Source organism: Sturnus vulgaris, chromosome 17, assembly GCF_052056855.1.
Source record: "Sturnus vulgaris isolate bStuVul1 chromosome 17, bStuVul1.hap1, whole genome shotgun sequence".
In the NCBI taxonomy this organism is placed as follows: Eukaryota; Metazoa; Chordata; class Aves; order Passeriformes; family Sturnidae; genus Sturnus; species Sturnus vulgaris.
In genome coordinates this window covers 2,010,069-2,033,403 of record NC_142259.1, presented here as the reverse complement: position 1 = coordinate 2,033,403, position 23,335 = coordinate 2,010,069, and the positions used below count along the sequence as shown (strand labels likewise).

Below are 23,335 nucleotides of genomic sequence, written 5' to 3'. Positions count from 1 at the left end.
GGAATGGAGCTGCAAGATGTCGGGGAAGGGCAGGAAGGAAGCTGGGACGGGCTGAGTGAGCTGGGAAAGATGCAGCATCAAGGGGTGCCCAGCAAAAGTCTGCAGCATCCTGAGAGGCAGAGAGAGAGGGGCAGCCTGTGCCTGCCCCTGTGGCAGGCGACCTGATCTGGTATGAGAAGCAAACGAAGAGAGGGAATGAGTGACCATTTTTCTCCCTGTTTGGGCAGCATGAACAGGAATTGTACCAGGAGTAGATGAGAGATCTGGAAAGAAAAATGAAGTGCATGCAGCTGACATGAGAAATAATAAGGAAAAATATCAACAACTGGAATTAGAGAACAAATGAATGCAGAAGGATTTGGAGCATGGAGCTGCTGCTTTGAAGAAAAGGATGGAGAATGCTCAAATCCTGAGGACTGCACTTATCAAGAGTGAAATTGCCAAAGGGACTCTGAAGAAACATTTTGACATCCTAAGGCTAAAGTCTTGTATCCAGGTACACAGTGGCATTGATCTTCAGCCCACTGCAACATCCCTGAATTATTCCAGTGATGTTTCCCATAAAGAATTGGGACTCTCTTTCCCTGTCAGTCCAGGCCTGCTTGGGCAAAGCAGCCCGGGCTGCAGCAGGCAGCCTTGTCTGTGTGCCTGGCTCCAGCCAGAGAGCATTGAGTGCCAGATTGTTTCCTGGCACTCCCAGAATGACTGAAACAGCTCTGGAGCTTGCTGTTCAAATCAGCTCCAGACCATAGGTTGGGTATGGGGAGCCACTTCTCCCATGGCCAGACAAGGGCAGGCAAGACGTGGGGATTTGGATTTGGTGTGGGAAGGAATGGAGCAGGTGAGCAGAGTGATGAACTAAACTGAGCAGAGTTTTGTACTGAGAAGGCTGAACTGCAGCTGCATTGCTGGTGCTTCGAGGATGCTTCCTGTGATGGAGATTTCTGAGGTACAGCTTGTGTGGTATTGGAAATAAGGGAATCATCTTCTCTCTGTATCCCCAGCCGGCTTTTAAATCAGAAGTGGAGCAGCTGTTCTGTATGTCAGACACCAGCCTGGAATCTGAGCAACAGGTTGCATCACAAGAAAAGGAGAAGACAGAGTGGCCTGAATTGACCAAGGACCTCAGGAGGACTTATGAGGTAAAATGGGCTTTCACAGCCTGTGCAGAGCTTCAGGCTCCTCTGGAACACGGCAGAAGCAGCCACAAGCCCAAGGTGTCAGGAAAGAAGAGTTGGAGGAGTCTCAAGGCCTCAGCAGCGCTTGAAGGCTCATTTTGCCCATGGGCTTGGTTGCCCACATTGTGCTCTGCTCCCGTGTGGAATGATCTGAAATTGTGAGAGGGAGATTTTGCTCCCTGACCTTGGGCTGGCTGTGCAAGAGTGAGCTTGCTGTTCAAATCAGCTCCAGACCAAAAGCTGGGCATGGGGAGCTGCTTCTCCTTTGTCCAGGCAAGGGTAGGCAAGACGTGGGGGTTTGGATTCTGTGTGTAAAGGAATGGAGCAGGTGAGCAGAGTGATGAACTAAACTGAGCAGAGTTTTGTACCAAGGGCTGAACAGCAGCTGCACTGCTGATGTTTTGAGGATGCTTCCCAATCCCGAGATTTGTGAAGGACAGCTTTTGTGGTATTTGAAATAAGGGAATCATCTCCTCTCTGAATACCCAGCAGGCTGCTGGAGCAGAAGGGAAGCAGAAGAAGAAGAAGAAGAAGAGGACACCAGAAAGGACACGGAATGTGTGCAGGATGTGGCTGCAACATCAGCAGAAGACAAGCCTGAGAAGTGTGAAGCAACCACTGACCCCAGAAGGAGTTATGAGGTAAAATGGGCTTTCACTGCCTGTGCAGAGCCTCAGGCTCCTCTGGAACAGGACACGTTAGCCCAGGCAGCAGGTTGGAGTCCTCTGCTTGTTTGCTTGCCTGTCCCTGTCCCTGCTGTGGCCACAGTATTTTGTTTGTTCTCTCTCTTGTGGCAGCCCATGACTTTCACAAAGGCACCTTCACTCCACTGCCTCCCTCCATGGCCCCGTGTCCCTGGACACACACTGGCCTCTCTTGCACAGCTGCCAGTGAGAGCTTTTTGCCCCCAGTGTTGTCTGGTGCAATTCAGGGTGTCTGAGCAGAGATCTCCTTGCCTTGATGTCCAGAGGTCCTTTTGCTCCATGTTTGCTGACAGGTTTCTCTGACCCTGTCTCCATTCAAATGTGCAGGTGGCACCTGAAGGGAGAAGAATCAGAACTTTGAGGAGAGTGTTCCCCCCAGACTCCTTTACGTTGCCTGTCTGCGAGTCTGCCCAGGAAAATATGTCAGCTTCTGGAGGAGAAGAGTCCTCCAGTAGCTCAGAGTAGCAGCAGCCCTCCTACTGATGCAGAGCCTGTGGAGAAAGTGGTCAGTGGCCCAAATGTGTGCTTTGGAGATCAGAGTTGGGTTCCTAAATGCTGTCAGAGCTCTCTCTAATAGAGCTGTGGTGGCTGAGGGATGTACGTGGGAAGGGTTTGCCTGCCATGAACTGGACTTGTTGATCATCTGAGCTGTGTTCAGGGCCAGTCTGGGAGCCTGTTCCTTTCCCCTTGCCCAAGGGCAGAGTGTTGGAGAGGGCTGGAGTTGGAGGCTGTGTCTGCCCCGACAGCCGGTACCGTGGGGCTGTGGATGCTCCTGCCAGCGTGGGCTTGTCTGAGCCGGGCCTTGTGCCTCTTCCAGGTGTCCCTGCTGCAGTCACAGCTGGCCAGACACTGACAGGACGACCTGGAGACCTGTGCAGGGAGCAGGCAGGAGACACTCCCACTGAGTCACAGAAAGTGACGTCTGAGTGCAGAAAGGACCTCCTGACTTCCTACAGTTCTCAGAGAAGCGCCGTGGATCATCTGGATGAAGTCTTAGATTTAGTCAGTAGTTTATGTTTAATGGATAGTATAGGTGTAATTGAACCTTTATACAACTATGTTCCATAGGATGAAGGACATATTTACAGAAAAATAAAGAGTTTATTATGACCATGATTAAACTCAAAGATCTTGATCAGAATTACTACCATTACAGAGAACTATAAGTTCTGGGATGCTGCATTATATTTGAAGCAGCATTGAAGTCATTCTATCCAAGCCAGCAAAAAGAATTCTGAATGAAAGATTGATGCTACTCACCCAAACCAATGACCATGGGCAAACATTTCTCTCAGCTTCAAGGAGTGACCTTGAGGGGCATCATCACTCCAGGGAGGAACCTGCAGAAAGGAAACTCATGTCATGAACCACTTTGGTGAGGGCAGGAGAAGCCTACCATGTCTGGAACTTTTTCATTTGTCCTTAGGAAACTGCAATCTGACTTTTCTCAGAGGCACAGAATCTCAGGCTGGGGGAGGCTGGAGGCACCTCTGGAGGTCACCTTGCCCACCCCCTGCTCCACCAGAGCCACTCAGAGCCAGCTGCCCAGGATGTGTCCATGTGGCATTTGAGTCTCTCCAGCCATGGAGACTCCACCACCTCCCTGGGCACCTGCCCCAGTGCTCAGCCACCCTCCCAGTGCAGAAGTGTCTCCTGAGCTTAGAGGGCCCCTCCTGTGTGTGTCACTACTGTGCTAAAAAGAGAGAGAAAGGACAGCAACACACACGGACCTCTTTAGGGAAGAAAGGCCAACTTTATTGTACAGACAGCCCGGATTTAAAGTGTGTTATGTGCAGCTATGACAGGACAGTAGTTCATTGGACAATTGGGAAAAACATCCTTAGGACAGTACCTCAGGATGTATCTCACGGGAAAGACACTAGTTGTTAATCTTTATTATGAATTCCACTGTTTTTCACCATATTATCACCTCAGGAGACTTCCTCCCTAACTGAAGCTGTAGTCAGCTTGTCAGCCTGGGAATGGACCTGAGAGTCAGGAGAAATCCAGGCCTGAAAATGAATTTCCAACCTGTAATTCTCTAGCTCTCTAAATGTGTGTGTCTACAGAAACGCTGCCTTTCAGAGCCATGGCCTTAGTGCAGTCTGCAAAAGGAGGGTGCAGGTTCATCAAGTCTGGAGGGATATCCAGTTGAGGCAGAAATTGGATTGAGGCAATTTTCCTCAGGAAATCCTCTGACTCAGGATTTCCCAACAGGATTGCAAGTTTCTTGAGCATCTCCTGCTGTCGGCCCAGCAGTTCTGCAGCATGGCAGGTAGCCCAAGTGGCTTCATGCTCTATCTCCTCAGCCAGTGCCACAAAATCCTCTACATAGAGGCTGGTGCAGACACCTACCTTAAGGAGGAAATCCACAGCTTTCCAATTGGAACATAGCTCCTTAAAGAAAGATTTAGGCACAAAGCAGTTTTGGAGCTGCAGGGTGTGGAAGGAGGGCATGTCATGGTAGAGGTAGGAGGACAGGTGCAGTGCTCTGTGGGCATCTGGCATTATAAAGGCCACCTCCTGAAAAGCTGCCACAATGGCCTCCATGCTCTGAGTGTCACAGATGGGTTGCAGCACAAAGAATAAACATACAGCTTCCATGAGGTTTTGCCATGTGAACTGGGACAGCAGGGAAGCACCACAGTCATGAAGAGCTCTTGATCATCATCTGTGAACTTCCACTTCAAACGCTTGGCCAGCCATTCGTGGATTGGGCTTGTTGTGAGAAACAGCATGCCTTTGTCCAGGTCATACAGCGCTTGGGCATGCTAGGGCACTCCCAGGAACTGTCTGTGGAGCAGCAGCACCTTGTGGAAGGGAGCCACAGCTACATAGCCCCCCCCAAAACTTCCGGAAGAGACGCAAGTGCTGGAGCTGCTCCAGTGCATGTGAATCCAACTTTCCCTTCAGGACAAAGCTCAGCAGGGCTGTCATGTCCTGCTCCCCTAAACCCCCCCAGCAGAGATCAGCTCTTGTGTCTGCCAGATGGGCCACTACACACCTGGGATCTGTGACGTGCAGTGCCCTTGGCTTCAGGCAACAGCGCGCAAAACCACAGGGCAGCAGGGATTGCTGGAGCACAGGGATGCCCGGTTTGTGCAGCACCTTTTCCACTTCGGAGTGACACTCAAAAAGAACCCTGGAGAGGGAGGATAGTCGCAGTAGGTGCTTCGAGTCTGTCTTACTCCCCTGAATAGGCAGCACTGCCATATCCTGGAGATGATCCATGAATGGCTCTGTGTTCATGTCTGAGGTCCTGGTGGGGATTGCACTGACAAAGATTCACAGCCCCTTGAGCCACTTTTCCCCCTCTGTGGTCCACTCCAACTGACCCAATGCCTCCTGGATGAGTGCTGTGGCCTCTGGGAGGCCAAGCTCCTTCACAAAGCAAGGTGGAATCCATGCAGGAATACACTTTTGGGCAAAGTGGTGGCTGTGCTTGGGGAAGACGTGGGCAAAGGAGTTCTTGAAAATGGGGTGGTGGTGGATGCTGAAAGCATTTGGAAAACCATCTTCTGTGGCCAGCAATGGCAGGCCTTCCAGTTCTGCCTTGTCCCAGTCCTTGGAAGTACCTTGGGAGTGCCTGCTCCATCGTGCTAAGTATTGCAGCGGGTAGAAGCAGCTCTGTGGGGTCCTCAGGGGGGTCTTAGCCAGCTTGCAGGGCACAGGCAGAGCCAGGGCCTTGAGGAAGCACTGGAGAGAGGCCGGCCCTAAGACAACAGAGTTCATGTGGGCTTCAACGAACTCCTCATGGATCTGCTGCAGGTGGGTGAATGCTGGAACCAGTTTCATGTTCAGTTGCTGCAGCACTTTCTGGACTTCTGGGCCAGGCATCTCCTCGAGGAAGTATGGCTCTGTTAGCATGTCCCCTCCACCTGGAGATGCCCAGGTTATTGTCACCGTGCTGCCAGGTGATTTCTCATGGTACACAGGCATCAGGGGCAGGCATGCATGCCTGAGGCGCTTGTAGACCTCTCTCACCATGTCCTGAAAGATAAGTAGCACTCTTTTCATAACAGGGAAAAACTGGAGGACGTGGGAGATCAGGTGCTGCTGGCAAAGTTTCAGGGACCTATACTGAAGCTTTTCCGGCCCCAGGTCTTTCCACTGCCTGGTGAAAAAGTAGCAGTATAGAGGAAGTTCCACCAAGCACCAGAGCAAGAAATCATTCCAGGTTGCCTCTGTACAGCCTTTGTTCCAGCTGAGACTGCCCTGGCCACACCCACAGAGAAGTTGGCATTGATGTGCACAGGCAGCCCAGTGATCAAGGGCAGTGGGAGGGTTGTCTTGGTTTGAAAGACAGGTATCTGCCAAAAGATACAGGGGCCTCTTTTTTTTTTGTAAAGGAGATTATAACCCCCCCCTTCACTCTACTATGATTTTGAAATTAAAGGGCTCTCAGGAGAAGATATGGGGGTAGGAATAACAGTTCTTTACTGAGATATATATAGATATAGAGATATAGAGATCTATATATATATAGATATAGAGATATAGAGATCTAGATATAGATAACAAGAGAAACAAAACACAACAATAACTGCTAGATCAACAGCAACCGAGCAGAAAATCCAGCAAACAGTTCTCTCGGTTGTGGACACCTTTCCTCTGAGGTCCAGTTACATTTCTGGTGCTGCCTGCCAGCCCCTGGTGAGCAGGGAGGAGACGTGGTGATCTCACGTGTCTGGAGGGGCGCTGCGGTGAATTGCGTCTGTGTCCCAGATGGGAAGAGCGGAGGGGAGACACTACTCACAGGTTCCAGGGCAGTGTCAGTCCTGATGATCCAAAAGGATGTGCTGGAGTCAGTAGGAGATGCGGGAGAACGTTTGAGCAGGGAGGTTGTGGGATCCCACAGCCAAGGAAGGCAGCTCCCGGCGCCAGCGTGGCAGAGCCGAGTTTCTAGCTTCTCCGAGCCAGACCAGCGAGAGAGACAGAGAGCAGCCCCTACCCCACCTCTCCTTTTCCGGCGTTGCCCCTTCGCCTCCCCCCTTCGAGAGAAACTGTTGACTTAGCTATCCGAGCTCCTGGGTGTAGCTCCAAATACTTATCATAACAACGGGAAAAATTCCACAGAAGGAAAAGAGGGAAATTCAACCCCCAACAAGGGTGCAGAAGGCTCTGTCCGTGACTCGGTTCAGAGGCTCCAGGCGGGCAGCCACAGCCCCGTAGGGCAGCCATTTAAACTCCTCAGTCCCGCCCTGCATCTCAGTTTGGGAGATCACCCTCCACAAACCTGTGGTCTTGGCCCTGCTATTTTTGACTTTCATGGTATAGGAGAGAGGGGTGGGGCTGTTCCCATCCATAGCTTGGCTTAATCTTGCTTGAAAATCCTGCTTTGCATCACCAGTCGTGAGCTCTGTGGTCACTCACAGCTCCTCCATTAATTCTTTCCCAACTTGAGGGATCTCAGAAGACCACGGTGTGGACATGCTAAGGAAGAGCATCAAGTCCTCATCTTCTTTAACCAGTGCTTCTTTCATGCTCACGAGGTCTTGATCTCGCATGACCATATCAGAGCCTCAGCTGCAGTGTGGAGTGGCAGCCAGAAAAGGACGCCCTGTTTCAGGTTGAAGAAGGATGGTAGGAAGGTGTCAAATGCCTGGAAAATTCTTTGTGAATTCAGTATCAACAGCAAACGTGCTACCAGGCTTCTCAGCTGTGGCTGTGGGCATGTAGTAGAGATGAGAATCAAAGACACAAAGGGTACTGTCTTTGGTCAGGAAAGCTGGGCAGTCAGTAAAGTGGTAGACAGTGAGAGGAATGTTGAATTTGTCTTTACAAATGAGTTGTGGATCAGCCTGTAGATAAGGCTAGCACTGAGAGATAAAAGAAACGATGGGATGGATTCCACTGATTGATGAATGGAAAGAGATATTTGCCTTTACAAACAAACTGTAGGGCTGTTGATAAATGAAATTGGATATCAAAAGATGAAAGAAGCAACGGGGGGAAAACTATGAATTCTATAAGAATTAAAAATTAAAAGGGAGGGTTATACATTAGAGGGGAATTTCAGGTATCAGGCGTTCCGGGAAGTCTGTGCCTCTCAAGTACCTCAGCCAATGGGGAAAGAGAGAGGGAAATGCAGCTGGGAAAATAGGATAAAAAGGAGGCTGCATCATCCAAAAATTTGAGAGATCCCAGGGGAATGTCCCATGGCCTCTCCCTTTATTCGAATAAAGCACAAAGGACTCCTCTGTCTCCTTTTTGGACATAAACCTCTGGTGTTTGTGGATTAATTTTCCTGACAACAGTGTCAAAGCCAAGCCCCTATTTGCCTGTGACATCGTGCTGGTCTTGCTTGCCACGCACCCCCAGATGTTGAATGCTTTCAATGTCCTGCTGCTGGAAGGAAGTGTTACTGTAGATGCAGAGGGCAGGGCTCTGCAGGATGTTCCATTTCTCACTAAAAGTGGCCTTCGCTGGATGCTGCCAGCGGTCCCTCATGAAGCACACAAGCCCCGCACCAGCATCGTCCACATTCTGGAGCACCTCCTTCACCATATCAGGGGCAGGTGCCGAGTGCTCCTTCAAGGATGTTCTTCAGCCGTGTTGGCAAATCTTCACGGGCACCCAGAGGCTCAGGTGATCAGTGATGAGTTTGCTCCTCTGCAGTGCTTGGTGGCATGTGGTGGCCACCCCACAGCACAGGGCTGCATCTCAGGACAGCTGTTTATGGCACAGCAGGACATCTCTGTCCAACAGCATCCATGGTGCATCATTGAAGTGGAGCTTGTCCTGTGGGTGCAAAATGCCCTCCTCATCAGGCAGAAAGAGCTGCTGGGTCTGGCAGGCATCTGGCTGGTTGCCATCTTCTATCAAGCCACAGGACACCAGCCACAGGGTCAGATCCAGCTCTGATGCAGGCAGCGGCTGTCCAGCATGTGTCTCTGCCAGGGTGTAGAGCACTCAGGCATAATCATCCCAGGTGAACGTGTGGCACAGCCCCACACGCTCCCAGAGCTCTCTGCAGGCCTTGTGCTGCTCTTGGAGCTGAGGTATGGGACAGCCTCTAATGACAGTGTCTCGGCCACAGCTGTGACTGGCGCAAAACGGGAGCCCACCAAGATGAAGGGCTCCCCTTGGGCCACTGCAGAAGCCACCTCATCCCAGCTGGAGCGATGTTCCCAGAGCAGCATGTTCAGGTTCTTGTAGCAGCAGTTGTTGCTGTCCTGCAGGGTCTCCAAAGGGAGAGTGCTGGAGCTATGGCTGAGTGCCTGCAACTTAAGGACTGGAGCTGATGGTATCTGCTGGTCCAGCCCCAAAAACGATGATACCTTCTTGGAGAGGCTGAAGTTTTTCCTCAGCGCTTTAGGAGACAAGATAGGATGGATGACCACTAGCAGGGCATGGAGGTGATGGTAGAGCTGGCAGCAGCACGTGGTCACCAGTGGGCAGTGCAGCAGGGAGGAAGGGCACAGTCTGGAAAGTGGCCCACAGGGTATTGTTTGCTCTCTTCTTCACTGCATCCTGAAGTAACTCAAGGATGCAGGCAGCCCTCTGGCAGCCCTGGGCACGATTCTTGGTCCAGACAAGTTGCAAGGTCTTTGCCCTCTCCAGCAGGTCTGGCAGGGCCATGGTGTTCTTCACCATGCCCAGCCTCCTCTCCAGTTGGCTTTATCTCTCCAGGGAAAGGAAGGCATTCCCAGTGGGAAAGCACTCATCCTCAGGGTGGTATAAAGGGGCAGCACAGCCTCTGGGATGTACCAGGTGATTGATGAACTGCAGGTGGCCATGAGGGGTGACAGGGATGCAGGGCACTGTCTTCTGCAGTACTTTGTCCACATCCTCATGAGACATATCCAGTGCATGGAGAAGCAGCAGGTTCTGGTCAACAGCAGGGAGGTTTGTCAAGTTTGGAAGAAGCACAAGCTCACAGACAAAGTGGTTCCAGTCAGAGATTCTAGCATCCAACACCTTCCTGAGGCCCTGCACCTTCCCAGGGAAGGTCACAGCCAACAGGGGATGAGGCACTTTGGGGCAGGGGATGCCACAGGTAGTGGCAAAGACTCACTGTGCTATAGTACCCAGCTTAGGGCGTGTCTCCACAGCCTGGTGCAGGAAGTGGATGTCATGCAGTAAGCACCAGGAGTGCCAGAGGAAAAGAGCCTCGGGCCACTCCTGGCTGCCACAGCCTGGTAGAAACCAATCATGGCAAGTCTGTAAAGGGGTAACAGGCAATGCTAATGTCTGGCCAGATGAGATGATACACAAAGTTCTTCAACTTGCCTGCCTTGTGCATGGCACAGAGATGGTAGAGTGCCTGGAGCCAGGCCATTAGCATGGCAATGTGGAGCAGCACCCGGTTCCACTTGCCCTGCTTCACTGGGTCCCACAGCCCCTTGTGATTTGAGAGGACGCTGAAGGCCCCATGCAGGTGGATTGGCAGCCCTAAGATGACCAGCATGGGAAAGTGGCAGAAAACTTTCCCCTTCTCAGCATTCAGACATGGCACCCACTTGCTATCTTTGGCAGGGGCAAGTGGAAGGGCCACACCAGCCATGGGAGGTGGAGGATGCAGTCCTGCCTGTGTGTTCTGGTGAAACAGTTCCAGCAACTCCTCATCACCCTGACACACCAAAAACAGATGGTGCCACATGGTCCTGGATTCCTCCTCACAGGCTGAGAGCTGTTCGATGGCTGCCCAACTTGGGGGATCCCCAGGGCCTCCAAGTCTCTGATCTCTTTTTGCTGCAGTGTGGCCAGCGGTGTGGTATCCTCTGCAGAGGTGGCCCTGTCTGGCAGCATCTCCAGGGACAGCTCCCTGGATGGCACCGGGACAGGGACAGGCTGAGGGGATGCCACAAGTGTTCCCATGAGTGTCAGGACCCCATCAGGGGCCACACTGTGCAGGGCCACACGGCAGACATGGCAGAGGGAGAGGAAGGCAAGAGCGGCCTCTGTGAGGCAGGTTTGTATGAGGTTGCAGGTGCACTCAGTATCAGAGACCCCTGCAGCAATTTCCGAGGGTTGGGGCGAAGGGGGAAGCAGAAGAGGGTGCCCTGGGCTGAGGCATGGTGCTGTCCACAGCTTTCAGCCTGGCCCAGAAGGGTTCGAAAAGGCCAGGAAGGTCCTGGGTTTCAGAGATGTCCCAGCGCTTGCCAGCACCAGGCAGCACCTGGCATTCAGGGTCCATCACCCCCACATATGGGAGGCTCAGCACACCTGGCAGGTCTGGAGACATGGGAACCACGAAGCCACAGAGATGACATGGACACCAGTGCCTTCCCAGATCATCCTAACCCATCAGTGCCCCAAATGCCCACCCAATGGCCTCAGGTTTATCCCCACGGTGCCTCACATGATCCAACGCTTAAACCCAATTCACCAGTCCTCCCTCAGTATGTCCCCCTAGCCCTGCCCTCCATTGCCAGCCAGCCTTCCCCCAGCCTCCTGGTACTTCAGGGTTCCTCACTTTGGACACAGCCCTCCATTTTGTGAATCCCCAGTGCCTCCCTGTTCTCCCCAGCACCTGTAGTTCAGTACCTCCAGTAAAACCCACATCCCCAGTTCAGTCCCAGCTGAGGCTTCCAGTGCCGCTCACTGCCGAGGTGGTAGACAGAAGTGAAGCCCAAGCTGAAGTGCCTCACAGTGTGGGGATCCTCCTGCTTGTGGGACACCCCTGGGTGCTGAATCCCTGTCCAGCCCTGGGGTGACATCTTGGCGTCATGTTAGGCCAGGAGAGCTGAGCTTGGCAGTCAGCACCATCCATGGGTTAGGGGGGAATTGGGATATGGAGGGGGAATTGTTATTCACACTCAGTGTTCTCACAAGCTCCAGTCCCACAAAACTCCCCTCAGTACCCCTGAGTCCTCCCTGTACCCTCAGTGCCCCCAGCACATCCCAGAACCCCTCACCAGTTCCAGTTCCCCCAGTCCCTCCCAGCACCAGCCAGTGCCACTCCAGGCTCCATCTGGTTTCTTGCAGTGCCCTCAGTGCCTCTCACCCTGGGTGCCCTCCAGTCCCCCTGCAGTGATGTCGACTTCCCACAGAATTCTCATCAGACACAAACGCACCTCGTTAGCGCCAGCATCATCCGTGTTCTGCACCAGCTCCTGGAACTAGGGATCAGTGCCCAGTCACCTGGGCCTCCCAGGCCCTAAGAAGAGAATTGACCCTCTCTCCCAGCTGGGCACCAAGGTCCTGGGGCTGGTGCTGGACAGGGACCAGCTCCACTGCCTGCAGTAACTCTGCCCTGCTGGGCAGCAGATCCCAGACACGTGTGTCCCCTGGGGTCTGACCATGAGGACCTGCTCCCCATCCGGGTACTTCTGCAGGATGCTGTGCAGGTCGTCAAGGAAGATGGGAGCCCGCTGGCAGGTCTCCCTGTAAAGCAGAGAGAGGAAGAGAAGATGTGGGGGAGGCTCTGTAACCAGGACCCCTCTATGTCTTCCTTGGATCCCACAGGATGTGCCTCTCCTTGGAAAGGGTCAAGGACCCCATCTCCTTCCAGGACCCACTGAAACAACCACCCCCAAGGACGACAACCACACTTCTCCAAACCCCCATCTCTTCCTGGGATGCTCCAGTGCCCTGGTTTTGGTTGGGAGAGAGTTAATTTTTTTCCCAGAAGTGAGTCCAGGGCTGTGTTTGGGATTTAGAGTGAGAACAGTGCTGGTTGCACACTGATGTTTGAGTTGGAGTCCAGTCAAGGACTTTTCAGTGTCCCATGCTCTGCCAGCAATGAAAAGAAGAGAGAATGGAATAAAACGTAGAGAAACCAGCAATGCCCAATCGTCTCTCATCATTCACTGATCAATGCCCCACCCATCCCCCAGCAGCAATCAATGGCTCCTGGCCAAGCCCTCCCAGTTTCTGTACTGGGCAAGAGGTTCTGTGGTCCAGAATATCCCTCTGGCCCGTCGAGGTCGGGTCTCCTGGCCATGCTCCTCTCTTGCTGGCAGAGCATGGGACACTGAAAAGTCTTTGGCTTAGAGTGAGCTCAGCAGGGCTCCAATAGTGTGTTACCAATGTTGTTCTCACTCTGAATCCCAAACACAGCGCTGGAGCAGCTTCTGGGGAGAAAATTTTCTCTCCCAGTCAAACCCAAGACATCCAGCAGCCCCCAAAAACCCCTCTCTGTGAGCCCTGACCACCACAGGCTCCACCTCCCTCACTCACCCTTCCGTTCTCCCCACCACCCCAACAGCCCCCTGTGACCCCCAGAATGCTGCAGCCATGCGCTGTGTCCCCGCACAAACCCCACTGACACCAGCGACAGCCCCAGACCCACTCATGCCTTTGGTTGCTTGAGGGCCATGATGGGCACTGCAAAGAGAGCCCTGACAACTGCTCGGAGCTCCCGCCCGCCCTGGTCCCGCCTCCCGGACCAGGAGTCTCAATTCCCCGTTGCACACGCACAGATGGAGAAATGTGGTTTTTTTATGTAGCCGTGGAAAGGAGTTTTAACCCTTTAAGTGCGGCGGAAATAAGATGCACAGCTACATGGTCGTCTTTCATGACAGGAAGAAAGAGACAAGTTTATTCAGAAACACACTTGGTTTTATAGCATGACTCGCAATTCCAAGAGTAGAGAAAAGGTGATTGGTTCAGAGAGAAGACACCCCATTCCCAGGGCCTGGTCACTCACCACAACAGGTGTTCTATCTTTGTTATTAATTCCTTCTTATTTTGACCAAATTATCACCCTGGGAGAAATTCTCCCTAGCCTTGAGCTGGACCAGCTTATCGGCTGGGAACAGAGCTGAAAAGCTCCAGCCTGGAATATTTTCCAGGCTGTAATTTTCTTACTTTCTCAATATGTGTCCCACTTTTTTTTTTTTTTAATAGAGGCAGGGGATGAGCAAGGAGACATGAAAGGTGGCAGGGGAGACCGGGTAGGGAGCTTGGCTATGGGGCAGGGATATGGGACTGTGGATGCATGGATGAGGTATGGGAATAGATGTGGATACACATATAGGGATGTGCTATGGGAATACATGGAGATATGGCTACTGGGATGTAGTATGTAATATGTAGGGATGCTGCTATGGGCCCAGGGTCATCAGGCCCTGGTCTCTTGCCTAAGACTGGCCTGCAGAAACACCTGAACTGTCCTGGATGAAAGGCCTGTATATGGATCATGGGACCATATGGAGATCACCGTACAGATCACATAAGACAAATTTCAGCCCCACAGACTGTTACAGACCATGTGGGGACCACACTACATCACAAGGACACCACATTGAGGCTACTTGGACTGCAGACTGCAGGCAAAAGACCACAAAGACATGAGAACACTTGGAATGTGTGAAGAAAGAACCTGTAGGACATGGTGACTTGGGGCAAACGTAGGACAAATGTCAGGGGATGGAGTGAGACACCTCTTCAGGAAAGCCTCCTCACCTCTCCTTCTTTGGCCTTGCTCCTCCTCCTGAGAGTGAGGGTGTGCAGCTCAGTGCTCCACAGCTTCGACCCCTCTCCAGGCAGATTCACACTCCTCCAGGACCTGCATCCCTGTGACCCTCAGAGCTGTGGTGGGGCTGCAGATAGCCAGGGGCCTCTGCTCCATGTTCCCCTCTGCAGGGATGGGGATGGATCCGGCAGCGGTGCCAGGAGCACTGAGGGACAGTGGGACACTGTCACAGGGCAAGCTGGCTTGTACTGGGCAGTTAATCTGGCCACTGATAAGAGAAGCAGCCTGGCCTAATAGACAGGCCCCCAGAGAACAGAGATAGGACAGAATTGGACAAGGATGTGACCCAATGAGTTCCAGCCCAAGCTGCAGAGAGCTATTGGTGAGAGAGATGAGCAGCCTGAACTTGGAGCCAATCACAGGCACTTACCCGGGAACATTAAAAGGGGTATTTAAGGTGAAGTCAGAGCAATAAAGAGGCTTTTTGTCACATGGATCATAGAGTGCTGTGTCTCTGTCTTGGGCACAGCTACAGGACACAGCTGCTGTGCCAGAGGATGGCACTGTGCTCACCGGAATGCTGGGGACGAGGAAGGGGATGTTTGGGTGATGGCATTGTCTTCTCGAGCCACTGGTACCGTGATGGAGCCGCACTGTCCCGGGGATGGCTGAACCTGCCAGCGACAAGTGGGGAATGAATCCCTTGCTTTACTTTGCTTGCATGTGCAGCTTTTGCTTCCCTTATGAAACCACTTTATCTTAAACCACAAGGGGTTTTTCTTCACTTTGGCCATTTGATTCTCTCAGCCATCCCACCGAGGATCATGTGTGGGGCTCAGTTGTTGCCCTGACAGAAGGAGCATAAAATGAGTCCTTCCCTTGATAGGTGCAATAAAACTGACCCTTCTCTTCCCTGTTTTTTCTCATGTGCTGGGCTGAGGGGTGAACAGAGCAAGCTGAGGCACCTCCCGGGCTCTTTGGAACAGTTTTGCATGTCTGGAGCAAAGTCTTCCTTGGAGTTCTCTCTGGATGTAGCACAGCCAGGACAAGCACTAGTGTTCAGAGATGAGGGCCAGGGAGGACGGGATCTAATTAGACATTTATTCTCCAGCATCTTGGCTCTCAGAATTCAGGCAAAATTTGAAAAATTGGAACTGAAAATGAAAGGCAAAAATAGGCAGATCATAAGAAAAGGAAGTAGAACCCAAAACAAGTCTGAAATTATAATTTTTATCTTTTTTTCTCTTTTTGAAAATGCAGGTCCACTTGGAAACCAATAAAACCTGCTTGTAAGAAAGAATCAGTTCTTATTAATGTAAACTAATCTGAAACAACTCAGGTGGAAAAGAATGTTTTCCTGTTGATATTTTCAAGAAGAACATTTTACTATTTTATAATTCAAGACGATGCTTTCATCACAGTATTTGAATTAATGCAAAGTTTAAAGTGTGAAAAATTAACCAAAAAAATACAATAATTTCATTTAAAGAAAATGTTTTTAAAATTTAATCTTAGGAATTTCTTTGCATTTGTCTTTTTGAACAGCACTATTTTCCAAGTTTCTAACTTTTTTAACCAAAATTCTAAAATTTGTGTGATAGGTAAAAAACCGTTTGTGGCTTAGCTTAATGGTCAAAATCTAACAATGTCTGCAGCACAAATTATAGTCAACGTTGCACTGTGTTGAAGTTTGGGTGTACTTCAGTGAACTGTGGGTTGATGCTGCGTGTCTTGGGAGCCCAAGTTTGCTGCTTCTCTTCAGCAGAGGCAGGTCTAAGACAATGTGAAGTCTGCCCTGAAATTTTAAAGCCACCTTTGTGGGAAGTCTGCTTCAGACTGGTTCTTGCTGCTCTCTGGCCTGGCCTCTGGAAGACACGGCTGCACGCTCAGGTGATGGCATGCAAACAGGCAGGTGGGCAGGTACAGAGAGTTTGTTTCATGCTCAGTTTGTCTGAAGATGTTTCTGCATGTGTTTAGAGTCTGTGATTAAGACTTCCATCTTCACCAGGGAGAATCCAAGCAGGAAGTGACAGCCAAGGCGTGCAGGGCTCTGGGGGGACATGGACTCAGGTGTTACAAACAGGATGGTCCCACCAAGGAACAGGTAGAAGATCATTGCTGGAGTCTGCTTTGCTGACTGGGAGCACTGCAACAGCAGCTGGATTTTTGCACCAGGGGTGGTTTCTTGTGTTATTTGCATGATTGGAAACAGCTTATGTTTCTTTATCCTTTCCTGTTTTTCTAGTATGGACACACTTTTGCTCTAGCCAGTGACCCGAGGCTGCAGAATTAAACTTGGGAAGGTAGATGACTGAAAGGGAAATATTATGTGGCAATAGTTTCCTTCAGGGCCAAAACAAAAAGAGAACCTACTGTTTCACATATTTGCACTGTAGCCAGGAGTTTGCCTCGAAGATCCTGATGGGTCCCTTCCAAGTCAGCATATCCTGTGATTCTAACGTGAGAACGTCCAGTGGCAGAAAGGGCAGAACTGGCTGGGATCAGGAATGCTGGGGATGTTGATTCCTGTCAGTGACATTTCACTTGCTGATGAGTTAAGACTTGCAGCAGCCTTGTCTTGCAGGCAATGCAGCTGCTGAGGAGCCACCTTTGGGCAGTAAAGGAAGATGTAGCTGTAGCTGAGGGTGATGCCCAGGTCACAGGGGAGTTCTTTGGAGCTGCTTAAGTAGATATGAGGAATTGTCTCCAGCCACATCTTTCCATACCCCCTGTAGAAACGTTTATGGTGGTAGGACTCTGACAGTACATTGTTCATGAAAGCTTTTGATATTTAAGCTCAAATGTGCTTGCAGGGATACAATAGGGGCACATCCTGTCGGTGCTGTTTGTGGAAGGCCCCGTGTGCCTGTCCAGACCCATGGGACTGTCTGTGTCCATGTGTGACCCCACCTGTCCTCTGTGGGCTCCACAACTGCTCGGAGCTGTGGCAGCCTCCTCTCTCTCAGGCTGCTGGATCAGGCAGCTCCTAACAGTGGAGATGGAGGGGGAAAGCTCTTTCCATGTGTGAAAAACAAAGTTCATGATTTAGAATTTTAAAAGTTTAACAAAGGAAAAAACCAGGGACAAACATATCCAATGCTGGGGTGTTTTTTGCGATTAGCCAAAGAACACACTTTTAATGTAAAGCGTCGTTCTCTATATTCTGTTACATTGCTGGGGTACATGCATACTCATGAGTTTATACATTATTCAAACATTCTTTTGAGTTTTTGATGTTCTAGGAACTCTGTTGTTTGATTTTAACTTCTGACTGGTCTGCAGGACATGCTGTGGATTAGGTCAATATACTTTATTTCTTCCTTTGTTTTTATCTTCTTGTTTCATACTCTTTGATAGCAAGGAGTTGATAAATCCTTCCTGGATGCTTATGCTCTAGTTTCTGTCACTGTTATCTTATCACTTGGAGTGGCCAATCCGCAGATATACCAAAAATAATTGCTTTACACCATTTTCTAAGTCGGTTACTGTTATGAATGTCATTCTATTTGTCCAATTTATCAGACAACAAGATTAAATTCGGCAACAATTTTTTAAATAGTAACAATTGTATATAAATGAATAGAACCAAGGTATATTAAATACATATATTTAAGTATATGCAAAATTTGGCAGTGAGTAATTTAGTATAATTGAGGTTCCTATAAAGCATAAGCAAAACCGACCTGGGGTACGAGGAGGGACTCGCCCTTCCTCATGTACCAAACAATCAAGGCCAAAAATCCCACTTATATACTATATGCTAATACATATTCATACAGAATTTTCTGGAAATCTCCTCCTAGTTTCTATTCCTAAAATCTACATCACTATCTTGTGTTGCACATGCTCTACTAATGGGTTAGGGGACTCTCATCCTTTTGACCGTCTTTTTTCTGATGAAAGCTCTTGGTCTTCATCAATGATCGAGGTGTGACCTGCAGGTAGCGTTAGTGCACTGAGCTTGGCTTACGTAACCAAGTGTAAGTTCCCACAATAAAACCTTATTCAAGTTCCATTCCTGGAATCATCCCAATTTGGCCCATTCCAAGATCGAAACTTTTTATTTCTAGATGCTGCTTATCAAACCTACATCTTTCTACTACTCCCCCCTAACATCTGGAGGATTCCATCTGCTTTGTCTCACCATTTCCTTTTTTTTTTTTTGCTTTGTAACAATTATTTTCTATTGATATGAGTACAATTTTGCTAATATAGTTACAGTTACATAGAGGTATTTTAGTCTCTATTTTAACATTTTGCTAAAGCCTACAATATATTTATCACCCTACTATTCATATAAACTATACAGTGTATACATAAATTGACAGATTATATTATTTAAAAGCCGTTAAAAGTAAGTATAAATTATACTATATCAAAATACTTGTGATGCAAAAACCTAGTCTATGAATGTGAAAGCCAATATTATATTGATATCTATAACACATGGTCCCATGCTCTGGATGTGCACCCAGGGGTTGGTCTCAGGCTGAGGGATGTGAGAAAAGGCTCTGGAGAAGGGAGCAAGGATTCCAGTGTGCCCATGGGAGGGCATCATCCTGGACAGTGTGAGCCAGGCCAGAGCCACAGAATGGCCAGGGCTTGCTCTCCCCTGGGCACTGCTGAGCCCAGAGCAGTTTGGCATGGCCAGTGGGGGCTGTGGAGACAAAGGGGCCTTAAAGGAGGCTCCCCTTTAAAAGGAGAGGCTGATGCCTTTTTGGGACTACCTGAAAACAGAGGCCAGACAACACTAAGGGAATAATTAGTGGTTATGTTTATTCAAGGGCCTTCAAGTGCATTTTGGGCAGAGAAGCTCCCCAGGGACTACACCCAAAATGGACAATGGGTTTTCATACTTTTATAAGTTTGGTCTATTTGCATATTGGGTGTTAATCTTCCAATTGCAGCTTCAGGAAATGAAGTCATTTACCCCAAGTTTGTCTCCCCGCAACTCACTCTTGTTTCCATCTCTTGGGGCCTGAGGCAGGGAGGTGTCCTTGATTCCCAGCCTGGAGAGGAATTATTGTGTCTGCCCAAAATGGGAAAGCAGCAGTTAGCACTGTATATGGGGTTTGGAGTTATACACGAAAGAATTGCAGGGTTACAAATATATGAAAAATATAAAAAGCTAAAATACCAAGGCATCAGTGCAAAGATTCACTTGAGGCCAGGGGAGGCAAAGGGTGGTTAGACAGGAAAGGGGGCCAGAGGAGGTGCCCAGAACAGGAAGAGGCCATAGGGCACCCTGCTTCCAAAACTCCTGGCCCATGGAATCTCCAAGAGAGACAAAAGAGGCAGAAGAGGGAAGAAACAAAAGCGTAGAAAAGGGTCTGGAAGAAGTTCAGCATTGCCTTTCCCCCTGGTTTACACCCATATAACCCTCACCTACCCAGCCCTGAGACTTCCCTGTTTTTCCTGCAGGGGCCAGTTGTGGCAGAGATTCCAGACACAGAGGGAACAGGATGTGCTGCCTGCAGTTCACAGGAGGGCAGGGAGCCTACAAACACTGCCACCTTCGGAGTAGGACGCCTGGACAGGCTGCCATGTGTCCCACACAGCCTCAGTGCCAGAATCCATCCGTTCCCTTCTCCCACATCCATCGGTGCAAGAGACTTTCCCTGTTTCATTAACCCTTCATTACTGCCAAAGGAGCTCTGTGTACATCACTGGCCAAGCCAGAGCAGGTGCAGCTGAGGTGCACCTGGCTCCAGGTGGGGGGTGGAAGGGAGCAGCTGTCTGGAGTAAAGACCATCAGCTGCTCCAGTATGGTACTGGGGGGGTCTGGATGGATGAGGAGGGACCAACCCTGTGGGGTGCACCCAGACCTACAGGCAGGAGGTGTTGCTGTCCCTCCTGCAATGGCAGACACTGTAGACCAGGAGGACACAACTTCCCCTGAAAAGGCCAAAAAGGAAGTCAAATTCCTTCCCTCTTATGTTCATTCTGTTGAGCCACCAACTTGTGGGTTTGTGGTTGCAAAACAATCCCGTATTTCATAAGACAGAGAAGAAGCCACTTCCCTATCAAGTGACCGGATGCAAGAAAGAGAAACAGAAAGTCCTGATAGCCTTTCCCCCAAAGTCTGTTGGATCCTAAGTCGTCACAGGGGCCCAGCCCCGGGCATATGACTGGGACATTGTGGTCTCAGTTCAATCATCCCAGCCCTGCAGACGTGCTGGACAAACCCAAGTCGTGGGACAGAAGGTGTCTTGTGGCAGCAAGGTCGTCGTATCGGGAGCCACAAGAAGCCTGTGTGGCTACACAACTGCTCGGTTCCTGTGGCCAAAGCCTTCCTCTGAAGAAGCCCTGCTTGAGCCGAATACAGAGGGAGCCAAGAGGGACATGATGCTGCCGTTGACCCGTGTGCTGGCCTTGGGTGAGTGCCAGAGGCTGTGGGGATTCCCAGAGGGCAACAGGAGGTGTCCACACACTCCACAGAGATGTCACACTGCTGCTTCTCCTGCAGGTGCTTGGCTGGTGGCACAGAGTGAGGCTACACTGAGTGAGTATCTCGAGGAGGTGGATGGGGAGTTTGAACACATCCCTGGGCCCACCCATCTCCCAGGGCTCTTCCACAGCCCCCTGGAACACAGCTCACCTTTGTGTGGAGACAGAGCCTGGTGGCAGCCCTGGGCTCATGGCAGGGCAGCTGCAGGGACTCCCTGTCTGTCTGGCAGCATCTCTCTTCCTGTGCAGGTGCCCCCACAATCTCCATTTTCCTGAAGCAACCTGGGGTGATCCCACCAGGAGGCTCCACCACCATCTGCTGCATTTGCGAGCGCAGCTACGGGAGCTTCGTGCTGTACGAGGGCAGCCACCAGCTCCGTGCCCTGGAGCAGAGTGGCAGCAGGGCCGAGTTCTCCATCTCTAATGCCACTTACGAGGACAGGGGCATCTACCACTGCCATTACCTGGAGGGAGGCACTGTGCTGGCTCGAAGTGATGAACTGCAAGTCTCTGTGGAAGGTGAGGGATGTGCTCTTTCCCCTCTGATGGGGTAACGCCCCAGGGCACACCCGGATGCCCTTGGCCATTTCCATGATGCACAGGGTTCTTCCTCCTCTTCACTGGCTTGGAGAGGTGGGGACCACCTTCACCTCTGCCTGAGCCAGTTGGTGGCTTCACAGAGATCTGGGTGCTCCTGGCACCAAGCCAAAGCCCTCTGCACCTTCTCATTCTCTCTCTTGTCTCAACAGAGTTCCGTCTCCCCAGGCCCCACCTCTCTGTCCTGCCTGGGCACGAGGTGAGTGTGGGAGCTGATGTGATGTTCCACTGCACCACCACACAGCCCAACACCAGCTGTTACCTGTACCTGGAGGGCGAGATCCGAGCCCAGCTCTTCTCAAGGGAACAAGGTGACTACAAACTCTCCCATGTGCAGAAAGGTGACAGTGGCCGCTACAGCTGCCAGTGCTTCACCAGGAGTGCTTCGAGAGAATGGTCTCCTGTCAGCAACACCCTGGACTTGGTGGTGAGAGGTAAGACATTCCCCAGCCACATCCTACTCTAGTCTCCTTCCCTCCCTGCAATCTGTCACATCCTGGGGGAACTAGAAAAGGGTTTAGAGCAGGAAAGCAGCTCTAAGAGGGGTCCAAGCAGAGGGTTCCAGCTTCCTTCAGCTATGTTTGAGCCTGGCCAGCTCCTCAGAGACCCTATAGATGACCTAGAGACCCTATAGAAACAGGGTTGCTGGCCTGACAGGTGGGGTTAAGAGTCAGAGGACACCTCTCCCTGCACCTCCCAGCCCCAGGGACATTCATATGTCTTGTCACAGCTCAGTGTCACCATCTCGCTGGCAGTGGCATCTGAGGACCAGCTCCACGTTTCTTCCCTCCTTCTCATCTTTGGCGCTACTGGGTGGGGTCACGGGTTAGAGGCTGTGAGTAGGGGGTGTCCCAAGGGACAGGGATTTGGGAGGTGCATCTGGGGGCCTTCTCGGGCTCCGTTTGCTCCCTATGAACTTTCCTTCGTGTGTCTTTAGCCCAGGACCTCCCTGGGGTGTCCCCTTGCCCTGTGTGCCGCCCTGCTGTCCCCATGGGAGGACGGGGTTCTCCCCGTGGGTTCCTCCCCAGTGACGGTCCCTTCTGCCCCTGCAGATTACACGCTGTGCAACGCCGTGCGCCTGGTGCTGGCGGCCGGGCTGATGCTGCTGCTGGGGCTGATCACGGCGGAGGCTGCGCGGAGCCGGGGCTGCGGGAGCCAAGCGGGCACCGCCGCGGGACCGCTGCGATAAATAAACAGTGCCTGGGGCCATCCCTGTCCCACTTCCTGGCCAAGCGCGGTTCCTTCTTCCAGTCACGGTTCCTGTCACGGTCACTTTCCCGTTCCCGGTCGCGGTCTCTGTCCCTGTCCATGTCCCTGTCCCGGCTGCCTCGGGGGTCCCGCGGGGCGGGTGGGCGGTGGAACCCCCAGGAACACGCAGAGGGGTGGAGGGTTCACCCCTGCGCGGCGACCACTGCACTGACCCCTGCACTGACCCCTGCACTGATCCCTGCACTGATCCCTGCACTGACCCCTGCACTGACCGCTGCACAGTGACCCCTGCACTGATCCCTGCACTGATCGCTGCACTGACCCCTGCACTGATCGCTGCACTGACCCCTGCACTGACCGCTGCACTGACCCCTGCACTGACCGCTGCACAGTGACCCCTGCACTGATCCCTGCACTGACCGCTGCACTGACCCCTGCACTGATCCCTGCACTGATCGCTGCACTGACCGCTGCACTGACCCCTGCACTGACCGCTGCACAGTGACCCCTGCACTGACCCCTGCACTGATCGCTGCACTGACCGCTGCACTGACCCCTGCACTGACCCCTGCACTGACCCCTGCACTGATCGCTGCACAGTGACCCCTGCACTGACCGCTGCACTGACCCCTGCACTGACCCCTGCACTGATCCCTGCACTGACACCTGCACTGACCCCTGCACTGACCTCACCTGCTGCACAGTGACCACGCTGGCCATGCAGTGACTGCTCCCCCGCAGTGACCAGTGCCCTGACCTCTCCCAGCACGCTGTGACTGCTCCTGCTACCCCACTGCACAGAGATTGCTCCCACTGCCTTGCAGCACAATGACTGCTCC

General features: G+C 51.6%; 1 protein-coding gene and 1 pseudogene across 2 annotated transcripts; one reads left to right on the top strand and one right to left on the bottom strand.

Annotated features, from left to right (window-relative positions):
• Positions 1–16,959, bottom strand: part of LOC148221777 (sacsin-like) — a 56,492-nt pseudogene extending 39,533 nt beyond the window's left edge.
• A 3,223-nt stretch (positions 16,960–20,182) lies between these two features.
• LOC148221776 (immunoglobulin superfamily member 1-like) lies at positions 20,183–22,507 on the top strand. Of its 2 annotated transcripts, XM_088175179.1 has the most exons (5): positions 20,183–20,619; positions 20,710–20,745; positions 20,940–21,209; positions 21,440–21,721; positions 22,340–22,507. In XM_088175179.1, exons 1-5 carry the CDS (start codon positions 20,586–20,588, stop codon positions 22,474–22,476), a joined length of 759 nt encoding a protein of 252 aa, XP_088031305.1. In that variant the 5' UTR covers positions 20,183–20,585; the 3' UTR covers positions 22,477–22,507. The 2 variants fall into 2 exon arrangements, with proteins under 2 accessions (XP_088031305.1, XP_088031304.1); XM_088175178.1 differs by having other exon boundaries at positions 20,301–20,745.
• The last annotated feature ends 828 nt before the right edge of the window (positions 22,508–23,335 follow it).

Excerpts from the sequence above, each read along its gene's own strand:
- LOC148221776 (XM_088175178.1), top strand. The coding sequence starts at position 20,586 with ATGATGCTGCCGTTGACCCGTGTGCTGGCCTTGGGTGAGTGCCAGAGG. Across the intron at positions 20,746-20,939 it reads ACAGAGTGAGGCTACACTGA|GTGCCCCCACAATCTCCATT; the intron begins GTGAGTATCTCG and ends CTTCCTGTGCAG. Across the intron at positions 21,210-21,439 it reads ACTGCAAGTCTCTGTGGAAG|AGTTCCGTCTCCCCAGGCCC; the intron begins GTGAGGGATGTG and ends TTGTCTCAACAG.